General features: G+C 40.6%; 1 protein-coding gene across 3 annotated transcripts in view; it reads right to left on the reverse strand.

Moving 5' to 3' along the window:
• Positions 1–1,518: 1,518 nt before the first annotated feature.
• map3k14a (mitogen-activated protein kinase kinase kinase 14a) overlaps positions 1,519–20,180 on the reverse strand; it is a 53,886-nt gene continuing 35,224 nt past the window's right edge. For all 3 annotated transcript variants that reach the window (XM_072561828.1, XM_072561827.1, XM_072561829.1), the window contains exons 3-16: positions 20,054–20,123; positions 19,449–19,671; positions 17,749–18,393; positions 16,550–16,687; positions 15,179–15,308; positions 13,868–13,999; positions 13,515–13,613; positions 12,674–12,837; positions 11,926–12,085; positions 10,058–10,552; positions 9,522–9,628; positions 8,831–8,981; positions 7,014–7,114; positions 1,519–5,788 (exon numbers count right to left, since the gene is read on the reverse strand). In XM_072561828.1, the coding sequence (XP_072417929.1) occupies positions 5,624–5,788; positions 7,014–7,114; positions 8,831–8,981; positions 9,522–9,628; positions 10,058–10,552; positions 11,926–12,085; positions 12,674–12,837; positions 13,515–13,613; positions 13,868–13,999; positions 15,179–15,308; positions 16,550–16,687; positions 17,749–18,393; positions 19,449–19,671; positions 20,054–20,123 (2,780 nt within the window). In that variant the 3' untranslated portion in view covers positions 1,519–5,623. The remainder of the gene's footprint in view (positions 5,789–7,013; positions 7,115–8,830; positions 8,982–9,521; positions 9,629–10,057; positions 10,553–11,925; positions 12,086–12,673; positions 12,838–13,514; positions 13,614–13,867; positions 14,000–15,178; positions 15,309–16,549; positions 16,688–17,748; positions 18,394–19,448; positions 19,672–20,053; positions 20,124–20,180) is intronic.

Consider the following 20,180-nt stretch of genomic DNA (forward strand, 5'->3'; position numbering starts at 1 on the left):
GGGGGGGGGGGCGAGGAGAAGGTGTTTACAGCAAAGGAGCAGGGCACGGGGGAGGTGCATTGGAAGGTTATCTGGATGACAGAGTAGGGAAAAGCACATTGTTCAAAATCTGCGATGGTTGGGAGTGGAATGTCTCCTCGCCTCAGCAGATGTGATAGAGGCAATGGAATTGGGAGAACGGAATGGAGTTCTTGCAGGATACTACTGGGTGGAAGGAGATGTAGTCCAGCTAGTTATGAGAATCTGTGGGTTTATAGTAAACATGCATCTTAACAACATTTCATTTAACTCTTTCCATTTCCTCCAAATCCAGGAGCCATGGGCACACAGATGGGCCTTAGCTACACCTGCCTCTTTGTCAGCTACATCAAACAAACAGTCTTCTTCAGTCACTGTGCCACAACCGTTCCACCATTACAATCGATGACTGCATTGCGTAACATCCTGCACCCAGGCTGAACTGGAATAAGTTCATCAATTGTGCCCACAACTTCCATCCTCCCTCCCACAAATTCATATGGTCCATCTTGGACACCTCCCTCCCCTTGCTTGATCTGTCCATTTCCATCTCCGGTGACAGTCACCAAACGGACGTTTACTATGAAAACCCTGGCTTGCTGTGTTGTTCCAGCCTCTTGCTGGTCTTTATTTACAATGTTGGAGGACACCGCTTCTGGCACTATAGGTGACTGTGGTCTGAATGACACAGGTTATGGTAAGAAATGAGGCAAACTGGTAGAAGAGTTCCAGGCAGGTCGATTTTTACAGTGGGAACAACTTCCTGCATCTTTTAATCAAAATTCTGGGCAGAGGTGAGATTCTCACTCGGCAGCAACGGGTTGCCTATTAAAGAGGATTGTTCCTTATTAATGATCTTAATAACTTGCCTCCTTAATGTGCAGTTTTCTACTGAAACAAAAAAAAACTTCTAGAAAAACTGAGCAGATCTAGTAGCATCCAAGCACAGAAATAGAGTTTCAAGTTCACAGACCCTTATTCAGAACAACTTTATTTTTCTTCTTAGAAGCTGCCAGGTTTCTGAGCAATTTGTTTTTAAACTACTTTTCTCCTCTTCCTGCCAAATTCACATTTTCCCACATAATACTCCACTTCAAAATATTTTCCATTTGTTTAATCTTATACTATGTATTCCTTCGCAGACTCTCTACCTCTTCTTGACGACTTACTTATTCACTGATTATTAAGTCGTTGGCAAATTTTGCTACCATACTAGATTAACTGTTGGATAGTTCTCTGCTTTCTGTCTCCCTTGTTTATTTCTTTATTAAAAGGTGGTCAATTTCCTGTTATCCCAGCTGGTTGGGCCATGCCAGAATCCAAGGAATTTTAGAAGATTGGAACCAATGCATTCACCCTTCCTCTGCAATCGCTTCTCTTAAAAACATAAGAATCCAGGCCATCAGGTCCAGAGGACTAGTCAACCTTTATGCCCGTGAGTTTGCCTAGTACTTTTTCAACTCCCCTCAAATCAAATGAGAAATGTACTGTGAAACAAAGTACGACTTTAAAAATGCTTTATTAATTCACCTGGGTACAAATCAATGATATTGTGCAAAGTGATATTTCAAGGCAAAAAAAATTACATTTCTTTAACTCATTTCAAAATATCCTTTGTTCACATTAATGAAATAAGCTTATCATGAATATTCCCTGAATAAAAGTACAAGCTACTTTGTTATTGCTACCACAATCATCAAAAAAAAGGGTTACATTCATTAATCAGTTGCATCATCATTTTAAGACACATTCAATAAAAGCATAGGGAAGGGCACAAGACTTGAAATGTGGCACTAACACCAGTGTGCACAACCAGATTATAAACTCTAGAGTCACAGTAATGTTGTCACCAGCATATTAATAAAGACCTAACAATAGGAGTGGGAGCCTCTCAAGCTATACATCTATTTTAGAAATGCAAAAGATTCTAGTGTCCCTGCCCTTCCAAATATATGTTTCAAGTATGGCTTGTGAGCTTTATGCCAACAGGCAGAAGATAATTATAGATACATCAGTACTGGGAGTAATATCAGGTGATGAATGGAGAACATTATATATTCAACTACTTTAACTAAATACAGAATTCTTTCTGATTTGGAGGTGCCGGCATTGGACTAGGGTGGACAAAGTTAATTATTCTCCACAACCACCTAAGGAAGGAGCAGTGCTCTGAAAGCTCGTGCTTTCAAAAAAACCTATTGGACTATAACCAGGTGTTGAGATTTTTTACAGAATTTTTCTGTACAATTTAAAATCGTCATTATGTCTGTGCTGGCTCTTAAAAAATAATCTGATTAATTCCACTCACTTGCTCTTTCTTCATAATCTTTCTTCCTTCAAGTATTTCTTCAACTACCTATTGAAGTTATTGAATCTGCTACCACCACACTTTCCAGATTATAAAACGTGCTGCATAAATAAAGGCATTAAAGTACTGAAAATGACTGGTATTAACTCTCTATGCTGTTTATTCATTGTTGGCCAATCAGTAAAGTTTAATTATGAAGTCAAAATGTTTGAATTCTCCTTAAAGTTTCTTACTCACAGATATCCCTTATTAGGACACAAACAGTCCATCTTAGTTGGAACCTATCCTCCAGCCTCTATCAAACCAACTAATCACACTACAAGACTTGGACCTTCAGAAAAAAAGTGGGTGGAACTACCATGTTTGGGTCTGGCCCAGCATTTTCCCTGACTCCACAAAACTCCAGTCCTTGACGTAAGTTCCTTCAAGTTCCTTTAGTACAGCAAAGGTCCTGCTTCTGATTAAAAGCTATATTATTTATAACATTAGTTATATTTCCCATTCAAAAAAATACAACTTCAAAATATATATATTTAAAAATATTATATGAGAAAAGATCCATATAAATGATTAGCAATCAAACTCAATCCTGGGAAAGGAGGACTGTTATTAGCTGCTAATGGATGTTATGGTAGATTATACTGATGACCAGTCTTTCTATTAATTTTCTTTTAATAGTGATCCAGCAGACTTTAGTTGAGGCATGCACACTAGCCATCATCATTGACTCAAATTCACTTCAGCCATGCTGTTTGAGGACTTCAAAACTGACCGTTCTGATTTTCAGGAGAAATTAGCAATAATTTAATTTCAGTTCAAACCAGACCTGTGACATAACCCCAAAGTTTATAAACTGTCTCAGATATGGCAGAGTAAAACACAAGAACCTTCAAAGTGGTCTTGCAGACTGGTAATATTAGAGATATTCTTTCAAGTCTCAGTGCCCAGCCCTTGTTTCATTTTACAAAATACAATTCTGAGATTGCACAAGTTATAAAGTCCCATACTAATCTCAGGAATGACATAAATCCCAGGAAATAGAAAACACACTCAGTTTCCACAACTCGTAGTAATGCTTCATAATGCCAAAGATAGGAATCTTACTCTATATTAACATGCACTTATTTCTTATTAAAGATAGCTCCAGGGGGGCCTTTTTCATATTAAAATTAATTTGGTCAAATCACTTCAGCACTTTCCAGCAATAAAAATCCCTTTAGAACTGACCAGTGGCAAAGAGATCATTCTCATTTGGCTGGACATGTACGGGGATAGTGAGTCTTCCCCAGTCAACCAAAGCTGCACATCTGTAGTGATCCTCAATGATTCATCTGTCATGAGAATCTTTAATATATTGGTTCTTCCACAGAACACAAAATAAAATAAAATATGGCTTCTCATTATTTTATTCTCCTAAAAGGTGAGACCTTTGAGTTAGTCTTCCCTCATCCTATCCCACAGCAGCTTAGTTTCCCCAATGGTCTGCCTCTTGGAAGGGACAGGTGGTCAGGATGCAGATCCCAGTGGCATCGTCACCATCTTGTACCACAGCTGACACAAAGTAATGTTTTTCATGGGGAAAGAATGCATCACCATGACCCCACACAGTGGATTAGCTCACCCCTTGCCACACTCAATGGGATGACAGACTCCACATGGTGGCCAACAGTTTGCTCTTCAGCCTCCACGGCCCACATGACCTGATACATCCCCACTGAACACTACGTTGTGAAAGGCTTGAGCAGCCTCAACTCAACCGAATGGGGAGGGAAAAAAAAACCCATTGAGACAACCGAACTCTGACCTATCAAGGTTGATAACTGTATCAGTGGCAAGAACAGCGAGAAGTGGCCAGAAAGCCAATACGCTTAGCTTATCTCAAAACGTCCAGTGTATTATCTCCTTCTGTTGACTTCTATTTTGAAATCAACTGAAGGTGATTTTGTTCCTCTATGACACCAAGGACAATCTAAAGGAATGAAAGCACTGTTCATACATTACATTCAAAACCTATAATACTAAAACATAACTGGAAGTTATTGTAAAATTTATAATTGAAACAGCAAAATGAAAGCAAGCATTAGGTCAAACTGCTTTTGAAAACCCATTTGCACAAACTGAATAAATAGTAATTTTCGAAAATGTATTTAAGTCACTGAGGCGTGGAATCTGAACCAGCAAATACTAAGCATCACACAGAGGTAATGGTACACCCTGGTTTCTGAAGGTTAGTTTCACAGTTGTAGAACTGTTTCACCATTGCAACCAGTCCTCACTGCACCATTGCCAATGGAACCCTTCGTTGTTCCATGTTAGAGTGCTTGTTATACATATTTACGGCCTGCTTAGATTGAAGAGACACTAAACTGGCTTGGATTTCCATGGGGACTCTACCAATATATAGAAGATCTGCAGAAGCCCTGGAGAAATAGGGTAAATGTTAACAAAGCTTATCCAGTATTTCTGTAGACCTTCTGCTATTGCAGATGACCGGAGAGTCATGTAATGAAGGAGGGCATTTGGCCCCTCATCTGTGCTCTTTGAAACAGCTTATAACTAGTCCACACATACAAAAGATCTCCTGCAATGTTTTTTTTCTTTCAAGTGTTGACCTGATTTCTCTTTGAAAGCTATTGTAGAATCTTCTGTCAATGCCCTTTTGGCAATGCATTCCAGATTATAACAACTAGCTGCAAAAAAAAAAACAAAAGCAAAATTTCTCCTAATGTTTTCCTGACCAATTATCTTGCATTTTGATCTTCTGATTACCCAGCCCTCTAATGCACTTCACCAAACACCTTGTAACTTTCCATGGAAATTCAACTCCAAAGCGTATCATTGAGAATGGTTATTTGCCATTGATTATGGTTATTTGCCTGACAATAGCAAACTCTCAGCAACTTTATTGCCCCAATAATTCAGTTATTTAGATGCATAATATTTGCCAGTGTTACATTACATATTTATAATGTGGGATTTCCTGTCCTTGCAAGCAATTAGATACTCTGAATCTCTTCATAATTCCACAGTTCTAAATAAGTAACAATTATTTTCCTTAAAGAAACGTATGTAATGAAATAATCCAATTTAGGATTTAAAAGGACACAACAATTTAGGAATTTCACACTGAATTTCAACATAAACAATAGTTTTTAGAACTCCAGGTTTGAGTTTTAGTTTGGACTTTCTTCGTGGTTTGAGGATCCAAGTGGTTAAGGAAATTGGAGTTCTGATGACTGAAATAACAAATCTGAGTTATCATCCCAGTATACAGAAGATACATACAGAAAAATCAAATTAAGACTTGAAATTTAGACTTCCGTCCTTAACCCTCCAGGTCCAGGAATTGCTGTAGTTGGAAGCTGGAGTGCACCGCAGGTCAATTCCAGAATCTGGAATTTCAAAGTCTGGGGAAATAGGATGCCCATTTTGTTTCACCAGCGAGAAGCTAGGAATCTGGATCTGTCAATGAGGAACAAGTCAGACATTAGTGCTTTCAATCTACAAATGCAGACATTTAAACTTCATAAATTAGAACGTTTTAAAACTTGGGATTTTATTTTCCTGTACCAATATTTAAATATTCTTACTAAACTGTCGTTGCAAGTTTTAAAAACAGCAGGCACAGTTTCAAATATTTAATCTTAGAGAGCGTCAACACTTAGTAAGATCAAACTTGATACGTAACCTAACTTCATATACCTGGCTTTTCCCATTTCTCTTAATGATTTCGGTGAACAATAATCTAACAATCTCAAGATTTTAAACTGACAATTCATTTAGCATAACATTTAAGAAAGGAGTTTAAAATTTCTATCAGCCTTTGCCTGCAAGATTTTCTTGATATCACTCCTTAAATTTTTGGCAAAACCTACAGTCCCAAACAGCAAAAATAGCTCCTCTCTCTTTAATAGCATGCTGGCCTTCATAACAAGAGGGATTGAGTACAGAAGCAAAGAGATTCTTCTGCAGCTGTACAGGGCCCTGGTGAGACCACACCTGGAGTACTGTATGCAGTTCTGATCGCCAAATTTGAGGAAAGACATTCTGGCTATTGAGGGAGTGCAGTGTAGGTTCACAAGGTCAATTCCTGGAATGGCAGGACTACCTTACGCTGAAAGATTGGAGCGACTGGACTTGTATATCCTTGAGTTTAGAAGACGGAGAGGGGATCTGATTGAGACATATAAGATTATTCAAGGATTGGACACTCTGGAGGCAGGAAACATGTTTCCACTGATGGGCGAGTGCAGAACATGAGGACACAGCTTAAACATACGGGGTAGACCATTTAGGACAGAGATGAGGAGAAACTTCTTCACCCAGAGAGTGGTGGCTGTGTGGAATGCTCTGCCCCAGAGGGCAGTGGAAGCCCAGTCTCTGGATTCATTTAAGAAAGAGTTGGATAGAACTCTCAAGGATAGTGGAGTCAAGGGTTATGGAGATAAGGCAGGAACAGGATACAGATTAAGGATGATCAGCCATGATCATATTGAATGGTGGTGCAGGCTCGAAGGGCAGAATGGCCTACTCCTGCCCCTATTGTCTATTAGACAAATGGCTCTGCACACACCCTCACATCCATAATCTACCTTAGGAAAAACCCTTTAATCTGATTCCCTCATCACTGACAGGGAGCATCAACATGACAAACTATACTCTCCTTCAAAACAAAAAAAAAACTTACCAGATTACTGATTCCTGTAGCCACCTGGCCAACGGTAGCTCTTCGCATATCATGTACAATCAGACACTCTCCACTGAATGTGTGGATTCTAGCTTCAACTCCTAGAATAGAAATCACAGCACTTAGTCAGAAGAACTCCGTGGCTTTGCTTCAGCTGTCCTAAACAATTGATACAAAGCCTTCAAATGCTTAATTTCTGCACTGCCATATCATTAATCTTGTTCAGTCACTGGGTTAGATTTTGACACCTTTACACTGGTGATTCATCCGAATCTTGTGGTCTGAACTTTCACAATAGATGCAGAGGAAGGGTTTCGGGCCCTCTCATTTCCATTTCCTTTCAGTGTCATGGCATGGACACATCCTCTTAAGAAGATGCCAGCAATAAGCTGTGCCTCTGGGATTCCCTAACCACTCGAGGGGGCCTGGGAGGGAGGCAACAGATGCTGAGAAACAGGAAATTAAAAAAAACACGAGTAGACCAGTCTTTTGAACCTGCCCCACCAATTCAATATGATCATTATCCAACTACCTACCCTGGGCCAATTGCACAATTGCGTTTATGTTCCTATTTCTCAACACAGACCAGACAAGGAATGTGACCAGGCCATGCTCATCAGAAGCATTTAACAGCATCAAAATTCCTGTGATCCCCTTCCACCTGCCTAACTAATACAACAGTAGGAATCAAAAGAAGTTGTTCATCAACCTATTTTCGTGTTAACTTTTCTTATCTAATTTATTAAGAAGAACCCACATGCACTAACCTTTGACCATCACACCTGTGTGTGAGAGACTGATGGAGAGAGATGTCATGATTTCTCACTATTTTTATTAAATATATTTCAGCAACGTTTCCAGAATCAAATAATGTTATCCTAGTTTATTTCACTGATTAAAGTCAAGAAATAGTCCATCTTTCTGTATATTAATAGCCAATATCAAAGAGTAAATGGATTTTGTATTGTTCTACCTCTCAATGTTTTCCAAATATTTAATTTTAGATATTTATCTGGATAATTTTAAATGGGTGTCCACTCATCTCAACCTTTTTTTTAAAAAGGAAACAATCCTATTGGCGTAACATATTGGGAAATGGAATCCTGGGTTTATTCATCTACACTAGGCAAAACATTTACAAAAGATTAAATTAGTCCTCGGCACTGAGTGATAGCAAACCAACTAGCATTTTGCACTTCATGCAAATTATTTTTCAATTGTAGCCAAAAGAAATACAGATCAGTCACTAAATCATAAATAAAAACAAATTGCTGGAAAAGCTCAGTAGGCCTGGCAGCGACTGTGGTGAGAAATCAGGGTTAAATGTTTTGGGTCCATTGACCCTTCCTCAGAACTGAGGAGGGAAATTCTGAACTGAGAAAGGGTTACTCAACCTGAAACGTTAACTCTGATTTCTTTCCACAGATGCTGCCAGACCTGCTGAGTTTTTCCAGCAATTTCCATTTTTGTTTCTGATTGACAGCAGCCACAGCTCTTTCGGCGGATTCACAATTCCATATTTTACAATCTTCTGTCCAAGTTCCATCTTTTGTGTATTCCACTTTGATGAGGATCATTCCTCCCTGACTATAGAACATAGAACAGTACAGCACAGTTCAGTTTAGGTCCTTTGACCCTCGATATTGTGCCGACCTTTTATCCTTTACTTCCCTTAAGGTTCACAAAATATAGGTCAATATATATCAATGATTCACTATGTCATCTAAACATCAATTGAAGCTTGACTGTACAGTGGTAGACGACCATTTGTTGTCTATACATTTTTCAAATGAGCATTCTGAATGTGCTTATTTTACCATTGAAAAGACTTGGCATGTCCTGCTGGTGATCTAGTCGCTGACTGAGACTAAAGCTGGCACTATGGCCATCAGTCAGACTATTCCAAGACATTGAATGAATTCCAGAACTGTAGTTACCACTGAGGCTGGGCATTCCTTTTTGGGAATCCTGAAAAAAAAAATGCAGTACATTTCTGGTTAAATGTCAGATGCAGCACTGGAATTGCGGAGTGTGAAAATAATTAAATATACATTGATTGGCAGAGAATAGCCAACCAATTTCCCCAATTGGTAGAAGCAGAACACTACAGATGCTGGAAATCTGAAACAAACACAGGAAGTGCTCAAAAAACTCAGCAGGTCTAACAGTATTTGCAAAAAGAGAGTGAGAGTTAAAGTTTTGAGTTTGAGTTCAGAACCGAAGAACAGTCATATCGAAATCAAATGATTTCTCTCTCCACAAATGCTGTCAGACTTGCTGAGTTTCTCCAGTATTCTCTATGCACGTTCCCATTGGTAGATGGAGTTAAAATTTCTCCCCTGCTCTTGACTTTTCCTGCCCAAAGCCACATGATATTAGCCAGTCACCATATAGTTTTAAAATTACACTAATTTGCATGCTGTTCCCATAGGCTTGTTGCCCTTGACTAAATCTTTTGTATGAGATAATGTAATCGATCTGCGTACTCTAGTAATAGATTAGTTGTACCTTATCATAGTCTTCCATTATGCTGTATGCGTCACTGCTTAACACATCTAATATGTGATCTTCCAACCTTTCCGGAAATACTTGCGATAAGTTGTAAAGTAAAAATTCTGAAACATCAAATGAAAAGATTATGAGAAAAACGAACAGTCAAGATACTCAGTCTGCATGTTAACAGCAGGCCACACCATCTTTCAGGCTAAACAGATCACAAAGAACAGGATTATGATCACTTCTAAGAAAATAGTGCACCCACAACCAAACAGAAAAAGATATCCGCATTCTACCCTCACCTGCACTTTTTAATTACTCAAAGAAACCTTGCAATAATGTCACCTCTTTGACATCTCAGGCTGCCCAAAAGCACTTTATGATAAATCATATATTCTTGAAAATTGCTATGTTTTATTCTGAATCTTTTCGGAGGACCAGCTCACCATGTGTTTCTTTCGGTGGGTACTGTCGCGCGTGTGTGTGTTCGTGTGTGTTCGTGTGTGTGTGTTCTCCAAAGGATGAGAGTTTTAAACAGTTCAGGTTACCTCTCTGCAGGTTCCCATACTCTTCCAACAGCTTCCTGTCTGCCTCGTTATTCTGAAATGAAGGCAATGACAATAGTGGTGAGGGAGTGGACAGATCTTCTTCGTCACTGCAGGGCTCAGTCACTTCCTCAGGGATCTGAATCTCTTCATCACGCAGAAGCAGCTGGCTAAAGTTACAGGCGAGTCGAATTAGGTTTTTGGGTCGAGGCCGTCTTTGGTAGGCTGGTGGCAAACTTTTCTTGGTCAGAGTTTCCACTGAGCCCATATTGCCCACGTTGAGAGGACTTCCCTTCAGGTAACAGAATCTGTGCTTGTTTGAGTCAATGTTGGTTGGCACTGGGTCTGATCCAGGAGGAGGCCGGCCTCTTGTGATACAGTGTCCACCGTTCAGGTCTGGTTCCAGGGCAGTCGTTCCACCATCACAACCGTCATTATTTGACTTAGAAGCACAAGTTATTTTCTGAATAGGATTAGTCGGAGAACCGCCTGTAGCCCCTGCAATTCAAACGAGGGTAAAATTTTAAAAATCAAAACATGGGAAATAAACAAATATTACACACTTGCAGTTCCAGTGCCACTGTTTTCAATGAGACACTAAATTCCACCCACTTTTAGGTGAACTCTTTTTCACACCCTTTCAAGGGCATCACAATGTAAGGTTATTCAACATGTAACCAGGTAGTTACATGGACTGAATCACATGTACTTCACTCTGTTGGATAATGTGTTTAAAATTGACTGAATAAGTAGCCTTAAACAGTTTGAATCTACCGAGGAGTAAAAGCTCAAAGAATAGATCTGGCTGCTCACTGTGGCTAGTTACTGAGTGTACAAGCCCAACCTAGTCCAACTCTCCCCAGAAGAAAATCCTTTCATACCCAGAAGCAGCCTAGTGAAACATTTCTGAGGAAGGATCATCAGATCCAAAACATTAACTCTGCTTTCTCTCCACAGATGCGGCCAGGCCTGCTGAACTTTTCCAGCAATTTCTGTTTTTGAACCTTCTCTGGACTACTTCTAATGCCATGATAGATTTCTTCAGATAAGGAGACCAAAACTGCTCACGTTATTCCAGTGCCTTGAATTGATTATACAGGACCTCCCTATTTGTATATTAAATGCACTTGAAATAAAAGGTCAACATTCTATTTACCTTCTCTACAGGGAAGGAACATGGCTGCTCGCTTTTTGAAGATTATACACTCAGATCACAATTCTCTGTACTGCGGCTTTCTCTATTTAAATGATATTCAGCTCCTTTGTTCTTCACATTTTCCATATCATATTCCATCTGCCAAGCTATTGCCTCCTCACCTAACCTGCATGTGTCCCTATGCAGATGCCTTGTGTCATCCTCACTACTTGTGTTGCCAGCTATTTTTGAGCCATCTAAAAGCTTGTTGAGAGTACCTTCACTTCTGTCATCCATGTCTTTGACATAAAAAGTGTAAGCAATTGTAACCCCACCCGTAACTCCCTCTAAGAATTTTTTTCCTAGTGCTCACACCTCCAAACAGATCTTATTCCTAGCCTCAGCCTGACATTTCATACTGCTCAAGGTTACTGCAAGTGAAATTAATAATGGAGTGCCCATTTGTAGGCAGCTCAGAGAAACAGACAGAAGGCAAAATGAAACTTGGTTGAGACTTTGCAAGCTCACTTTGGACATTTACTGAGGTCAAGAAGAGGAGAATTTTACATCATTGGACAGGGCACAGCCCAAACCCAGGTGGTGAAAGACACAAACATTCCCTGGGTGTCCTGAGAATTTTACATTGTAATGTCTTTGTCAAGCTCTATTTTTAATACAAACATATTCAGCTTCAATTAAAAGGCAGGCAATTCATGAGCCATCAACCTCTACTTACGTTGTCGCAATACGGCTAGCGCTCTGTGCACCTGGGCGTGGAGTTCAGATACTGTAGCTCTGTATTGTGGGTCTTTCACCAAACCAGCCCTGATGACATTAGCCGTGTGTGGACTGCACGTGGGAGGGATTTCATCCACTGGAGGATCTTGTGTCACAATCTGTTGGGAAACACACCAGGAAGTCAGTGGTGATGTGTAATCATACTATTATCTGTGGGACACTAAATTTAAAACCAGTTGCTCAACAATGGACAAAATTATAAACTTAAAAGCGCTGTAAACAGAAGCTGGGCTTGCCAGAAGCTGAATGAAATTCAGAAGGTCAATTGTGCTACAAGGTATTATTTAGACTGTTATTTGAGTTATGGGAAATATCCACATGGGCCTGAGCTGCTGTTTTCTGTGGCATCGTATGAATCCAGTTAGTGTCACGGAGACTGGGAAAGGGAGTGATGGGGTTTTGGGGGCTTGGCAATGCTACAATATTCTTTCAGCTGACTATTGCAGCACAGTTTTAAAAAAATGCTCAAATTGATTTGAACTTCAGCCTTCATTGTGTTGAAAATATACAGCTGCTTAGCATCTTTCCATTCAAGTCTGGGGTCTCAAGCCAGATGGCATTTCAAGCAGGGACAGTCACGCACACAAACTCCAACTAACACGGCATGGTGCTTCCTCGATATAAAACCTGCACTCATCAGTTACTACAAATTTTGCTACACACCATTTTAAAAACTTAAAACTCACCTTAAGCAGCAATTGATTTGTGGAAACATTTTTCCAGGGGTGACAGCCAGTTAACATGTGCAGCATCATACAAGCAACACTCCAGCTATCTGCTCTCACACCAAATCCCTGGCCTGCAACAACCTCTGGGGCCATGTGTGTCACTGTCCCAAAGCAGTGACTGCCTGTACAGAGAGACGAGGAATTAAACATATGTTACTCACAAACAATTCCATCGGAAGCACGCTGAAAACAGAGAGGTGGGCAGTGTCCAAACAGTACAGAAGGATTTATTTGCTGCCCTCCTCCCTTTGAGATAAAATGAAGTTCCAACTGACTTAATCAAACTGCTTGCAGATGGGAGTATTCAGCTATTCCTCAGTAGGTGCCTGCATTCAACTGGCCCTCCTGAAAGGTGCACCACAAGGTTCTGAAGGAGTACTTGTCCAAAAGCCTTGCACATAACAGATGCGTTTTACTCATAATCCAACTCAGGAAGTCACTGAAGAACCATTTGTCCCGAAACGTGGAAGTCTAAAGACATTCAGCTCTGGCTTTCTCACCTGCAGTTCACCAGCATTAACTAGCAGCCCACCAGTCTTGTGGCACAATGGTAGACCCAAAAGGTTCAGGTTCAAGTCAGGATGGGATGTCATAGCACACCCAACCCCGTAATTGAAACAAACTTGTGTGGCCCGTGATAAGCTGCTATGGACTATGTGAAACCCCAATCCTCATGTTATCTTCTTCCAGTTTCTCTCCCATCTCAGTTTGCCCCTCCCAGCCCCACATCTTTTCTGAGCTACTTTCTTGTTAAGATACATCTCAGTGTGTCCAACCAATGCGTATAATTAACTCTTACCATGTGGTGTGCTCTTGCCCACTGATTTCAATTGTGTTGAATGTCCAAAGTCACAAAGATAAACCTCCAAACCCCTCTGCGATATCAGCACATTGTCAGCTGAGAAATATACAACACAGTAATGATTAGTATTGGGTAGAATCCTTCAAAAGGTCAGTAATCAGCTTGCAATGTCTAGTCAAAAAATAATGCTAATTTTAAGATGTACAATAATATCAAAGGGATTGAAGCAACAAAGATCATTTTAAAGAGGAGTCTAAGTTAACATATCAAAAATATACTTCCTAATGGAAACCCAAATCAACAGTAATGAAGAGAGTGGAATACGAAGGAGTGGTCAGCTGTGACCTTACCTTTAACATCTCCGTGCACAATTCCATGAGAGTGTAAATGTTCCAGTGCTTCCAGGACATGCCCAGTGTAATGCAGAGTCAGAGCTTCAGGAAGAGGTCCTTTGTTCACTATTAGCTGTGCAATGGATCCACCTAAAACAAGCAACAAATCTCACAAATGGCATTCCAGGATATGAACAAAATATATTAACAGCCCACTTGTGATGACACTATGGATTGTACAAAGCAAGCGATTACTATTACCATCTGCTGTATTTTCCAGCAATTAGACTAAACCAGCTGACTGAGATTTTCCACATCCCAGTCTGCCCTGGACTCAACCCTGATGAAATGCAGACTGAGCCCCAGAGCAGGTCCAGTTGTAGCTACATATCTTGGACTGTAGATATTAAACATGATGAATAGATCAAGAAAATCAGAATAACAAAGAGCCATGGTTTTATAAAAACCTAAACTTAACATCGATAACCACCAAGTGGCAATTTATCTGGATTCTCTCCTATCGATTTTAAATGCTCTTTGCACAAAGCACCTTCAGGGAAGGCCAAAACCTCACCTTCATCAGCAAGAAAAATGCCATATCCAATCAGCCACATAAAAAGCTGATTGGCAAACTTCTTGGCCTAGAAGGTCTCTCGAAGTCCAACCTTTCCAGATGCTGCTGGCCAATCAGAGGCCAGGAACCTCAGAGCTAATCAGTTGTGGCTAGAGGCCTGGGCTCAACATTGAAGGGTTGCAATGGCAAGGAGGATTTCTTTTGGGCTGAGGGAATCCTAGGAGTAGGATTCTGACATGGGTAGGCGGTGGTGTTAACAGCTCACTCCTTGTTCCCAGTCTGGGCCTCCTGATTGGGACAAAATGGAGGCTTCCCTCCCAAAAAATGCAAAAGGCCACCTTGAGTTCCCAGTCAGAAAGGCAGACATTTTCTCACCAGCCAGAAAGTTGAGAACTCAGACTGGTGAGGAGTGGAGATCATTAACTGCTCATTTAAGAGCTTTAATTGACAGTCAATCATGAAGGCTACCCATGGACCTTCCCACACAAAAATTAATTTCGGAGGTGACAGGAATGGTGTAGGTACCTTGGCAGTACCAACTTGTCTAATTATTTTCCCTTTTCATCCCACCATTTGACAAGTTGCACATAGTGTCATGTCACGTCAACTCTTAATATATTTCCCAAGTCTTTCTAGATGGAGCATTAATCCATTCGAACTGCTTGAATGCAATAATGTGTTTGGTAGAATTGGAGTGCAGAGGATTCGAAATGTGTCAGATGGGGATGATGCTTATACCAAGATTTGCATCTTACCTTGAATCAGTTGCATAAAAAGAGTGATCATTTCCCCCTCTCGTACTCCCCCATATAGTGGAACAATTCGCCGGGAGTTCACCTTGCTCCAGGTCAGTAACTCTTGGGGCTGGAAATTAGCCAAATGAATCTGGAAAGGATCAATGGACAGTACATTCTCAAACCCATTTTATTTATATATACATTACAGTTCTATCAAGGCAAAACTATCAGCCCAAAATCGAAGGATTCAATGCAAATAGCACTGTTATTACTATTTAGCCACTTAGGTGCTGCTGAGAGATTAACACTGTTTGATCGCTCATTTTATTAAAAATTAAACAAGAAATCCGATTGATGCACACAAGTCTTACAGGTGAAATATGGTAAACTGGAAGAGTTGGAGAATTTCACTGCCATTTCACTGCTGTGGGGTAGCACAGTGGCTCAGTGGTTAGCACTGCAGCCTTACAGCACCAGGGACTCAGGTTCGATTCCAGCCTCAGGTGGAGTTTGCACGTTCTCCCAGTGTCTGCTTGGGTTTCCTCCAGGTGCTCCAGCTTCCTATCACAGTCCAAAGATGTGCAGGTAGGTGAACTGGCCATGCTAGTGTCCAAGCTAGGTGGATTAGTCGTGGGAAACGCAGGATTACAGGGATAGGAGAAAGAGGATGGGTGTGTCTGGGATACTCCTCAGAGGGTTGATGTGGACTTGATGGGCTGAACAGCCTGCGATTTGCTCGATGTCAGCTTTCTCTTCTAATGCAACGTGTTTCAGTTTCTCAAAGTGTTTTCCATTCTGCCACAAAACTTTTAAAGATCAGAGAATGAGCTGCCAGAGGAAGTGGTAAAAGCTGGTACAATTACAACATTTAAATGGGCATATCTGGATGGGTATAAGAATAGGAAGGCTTTAGAGGGATATGGGCCAAGTGCTGGCAGATTAAATTTAGGATATCTGGTTAGCATGGACGAGTTGGACCGAAGGGTCCGTTTCCATGCTGTACATCTCTGTCTTTAAGTGACTTAGCCACACTTTCTTGCCCAAGGCTCCTGTGAATACTATATTGTCCTTCCATTACTTCTCCTTCCATTGGATATTTGGTGACATCTTGTCAGATTATTGAGCTGGCCATTTTCCATAAGTATTGATAGCAAAGCTGTCCAACTGTGGAAGGCAGGAGAGCTGAACCGAGTCCTATCCTTGCCTTACTGATTCCCTTCTACAGTGTCTTACAGCACTATGATGAGGAACTGAACTGCTCACCATATAAACCAACTGAGATGCAAGGAGTCAAACAAATGATTTCTTTCCATGTTGTACTCCAGTTATTTAATTAAAATACTGCCTAGTTATTTTCCCAAAAATATGTTTACAATTGTACAAACCTACCCTTTTAGCAGCACAGGTGAAATCAGTAGAATGATCCTTTGCCACATACACTTCCCCAAAGGTTCCAACACCCAGAGGGCTGGAGATAAGCGACCACTGCCTGTTTTCTTTGTACTGACAGTCCACAGGTTGCAGTTTCTGGACAGTGAAAAATAAATGAATTTCAATGCAGGTTTCATGTATAAAAGCACAACATCAGCCAGAGAAAGCTTCCACATTTCAACACTCTAAGCCTTGAAAGCCGACGGTGTTACTGCTAGCAATCATAAAAGGAAACAACACCCCACTTCTCAAATGTGGAAAGCTACTCTCTTCAAAAGAGGCAACAGTTTATCATCGGAGTTAAGTGCTGGCTTGCCTGAGTTCATCAGTTTATGCCCTTGAGTTTGGCCTTTGTTTGTTGAATGATCCCACGCATACGCAGCCTGATATTTTAAGATAACACTGGAAATGACATAGGCACCATCTTCAAGATCGGACATGAAATTAACATCTCATTTGTTGAGATGGAGATAAAAATCCAATGGAACGCCACTGAATCAAACTGGGGAGCTTGCCCTGGCCAATATTTTTCCTCAATTGATGCCACCAATAGAGAAAAAAAAAAATTGGTCTTTCATTTGACAGTTGGTTGCCAGATTAATTGTGCAAATTGGCTCTCTCATTTAACTATACTTCAAAAAAAAAACTGACACACAACCATTTGGGAAGCCCAAGAACGTGAAAGGGACCGTGTAAAATACATGTTATTTTTTCTCTTTTTGGTCTTCTGAACATCACAGACCAGCCAGAACCTATGAGAATTTGTAACCAGTTTCCTCCTGCATCACAGCTCACGCCATTCAGTAACCAAACGATTAGGAGTTAAGTCAATGCTTAGTTTGACAAATCCATCGGACAGCTCCAGCAAATGGTTTGGATGAGACACCGCACTGCCCTGAAGTGGATGGAAAGGGACTTTCAAAAGAGAATCTTCTGGATCAATTCAATGCTTCCATTACCTATTTCTCACCTCAATTAAAGCTCAATCTAGGTTCAGCTGGTGAAGAATCAGAGGGGAGCCCTACTTGGAGTAACAGAAGCTTTGGTATTTCAAATACATCAATGTCTTAAACAAAGACACCATATCAGACTGGATTACCAACATTGTGCTCCGTAACAGCATAATTTAGCATTTTGTAAATGTTGTACTTTTTTACCTCATGCTGAAGGACACCTTCATTAGTTTGTGGAAACTTTTCCTTTTGTTTCCACCTATCAGAGTAGTTTTCCCACTGTAGTGCATGATTTCCCAAGTACATTATACTGTCAGAGATCACATAGCCCTTCCTAGCATCACTGTGGCTGGCAGAGAACTGTGGAGGAGAGGTCTCTTCTGCACTGATTGAATCAGGAATCCTTATTCCAGTGTCTCCTCCTTCATCATTGATGTACAGCATAGCTGCACTATTTTTCAAACAAAGTTCCTGCTTTTTGAATGTCTCAGTTGGATCAATCTGGTTTAATTCAGGTTGCCGAACTGAGCCAGTGTGTAACTTCCAGTCAAAATTCTTTGCCACTTTTGGAAAGGCCATATTGTGCATGAGGCCGCTATTTTTCGTTGATGAGGAGGGTATAGGCCTGACATTAGATTTCTTCACCGTGTTTTCCAAATTTTGAATATTGTAGAATATATTCTCAATTTTTTCATCTTCCCGGAAGCGGTTCTGCAGACCTAACCCACAGAACCCAAGAGAATCTCTCTCGACTGTGCGGAGGTGAACTTTTTCAAGATCACAACAGCTGCTGCCACTGATGGTCGTGCTGCTGCAAAAGTCAGAGGTGCTGTTGTCAGCATCGTCTTCCTGCAAATAGAAAACATGACATTTCACTATCACAGGGATGAAGTTCCATTATAAAAATACAAAAGCCCCCTAGGGTCTAGAATAGAATTACCAGAGGCTACACAGACTCAAGCTTGCTTCACAAAAATGGTAGGTCACGGTTTGTAATCTTAGAATGAGAAAGACAAAAGAAGGGTAGAAATCCTTTATCAAATAGGTGTCAAATTAGGAGGTTGTTAAAGGTTTGTGATGCCACCTGTCCTAAAATCTCCAGGATTCAAACAATAAATTTCCCAACTAGCTCAACATGCAATCCCACAGAAAGTTCTGGGAGTACTTTAAAACATGTCTACCTCCACCTCCGCCATTTTTGTTGAATGTTTTGGCCAATTACTATGAAAGAAAGCGGACAATGGTGAGGAGGGGGTGACAAACAAAGTTACTTTTCAACAGACGTTACTGGTTTTTCTGATCACAGGGGCTGGCTGACTAATTGAGTATTCCAAGCTTTTTCTGCTTGACTTAAAAAGGTGACAAATTGGACTGGACTGGAAGGCTTATCTTATAAGGAGAGGTTGACTGAGCTCCGACTTTTTTTTCACTGGAGAAAAGGAGGAGAAGAGGGGACCTAATTGAGGTATACAAGGGAATGAGAGGCATAGATAGTCTCTGGCTATCGACTCTATTTCCCAGGGCAGAAATGACTAACACGAGGGGGTCATAGTTTTAAGCTGGTTGGAGGAAAGTATAGAGGGGATGTCAGAGGCGGGTTCTTTACTCAGAGTTGTGAGAGCATGGAATGCGTTGCCAGCAGCAGTTGTGGAGGCAGGTCATTGGGGACATTTAAGAGACTCCGACATACATAAGGTCACAGAAATCGGAGGGTGCATACATGAGGATCAGTGGTCGGCACAACATCGTGGGAATGGCCTGTTCTGTGCTGTACTGTTCTAGGTTCTATGGAATCGGAGTTCATTTCAGGAAACTGTATTTGATGATGAAGACCACAGTGTAAGGATACAGAAGAGTCTAAAACAGGAGTACAAACTGAGGTCCAGGGAAAGGGTACCACATACTTGAACTGGTATTGGAGGACAGCTCTCCTGCTCAGGGGTCTTTGATCGATTTTGCGAAGCTTTGGTCTTCCCCTTGACCTTATGTTTGGATTTTCTCTTCCCACGCTTCCTTCTGGGATATTTATGAAGTTCATGGTCCTGTTGTAACTGGGGCAGTTGTCCTTTGACGAGCTTTGCCACATTATTTGGAATACTTTCTAAACTCAACCTTTCTGCATGGTTACTAAGAAAACAAACAAACAAATTTGGTCAACACATAAGTACTGATGTGATTTTAAATGTGGCAATCTCACAGCCATCATTTTTACTTATACAGTCCACAGTACAATATCAACTTAAAACAATAACTTTCTCAATCCAATTGAATATATTTGTATGTAAATACAAACAATGTAATTCTTAATCTGGACACATTTCAGAAATTTGGCTTGCATTCCCTTGAGTTTTGATGGTCTTTTCTAAATTATCTTTCACCATTAGTAAGCTAATCAGTCAGTAATTGTGTTATTCTATTACAGCTAACATTTGTCCAGTTCTAAGCCACCTCTTCTCCTTTAATCAAGGAATGACTGCATTGAAGCTCTATTTAATTGGACACCCATTACCTGTAACTGTTAGGTGTAGCAATAAACTGTGGCTTCTCACAACTGGGAATGAGCTTCTGGTTCCCCACACCTATAAAGAGAAACATAGAATCTTTTACACATTGCACAAAGAGTGCCTCCAACTAAT

This window comes from Chiloscyllium punctatum, chromosome 42 (assembly GCF_047496795.1).
Source record: "Chiloscyllium punctatum isolate Juve2018m chromosome 42, sChiPun1.3, whole genome shotgun sequence".
Classification (NCBI taxonomy): domain Eukaryota; kingdom Metazoa; phylum Chordata; class Chondrichthyes; order Orectolobiformes; family Hemiscylliidae; genus Chiloscyllium; species Chiloscyllium punctatum.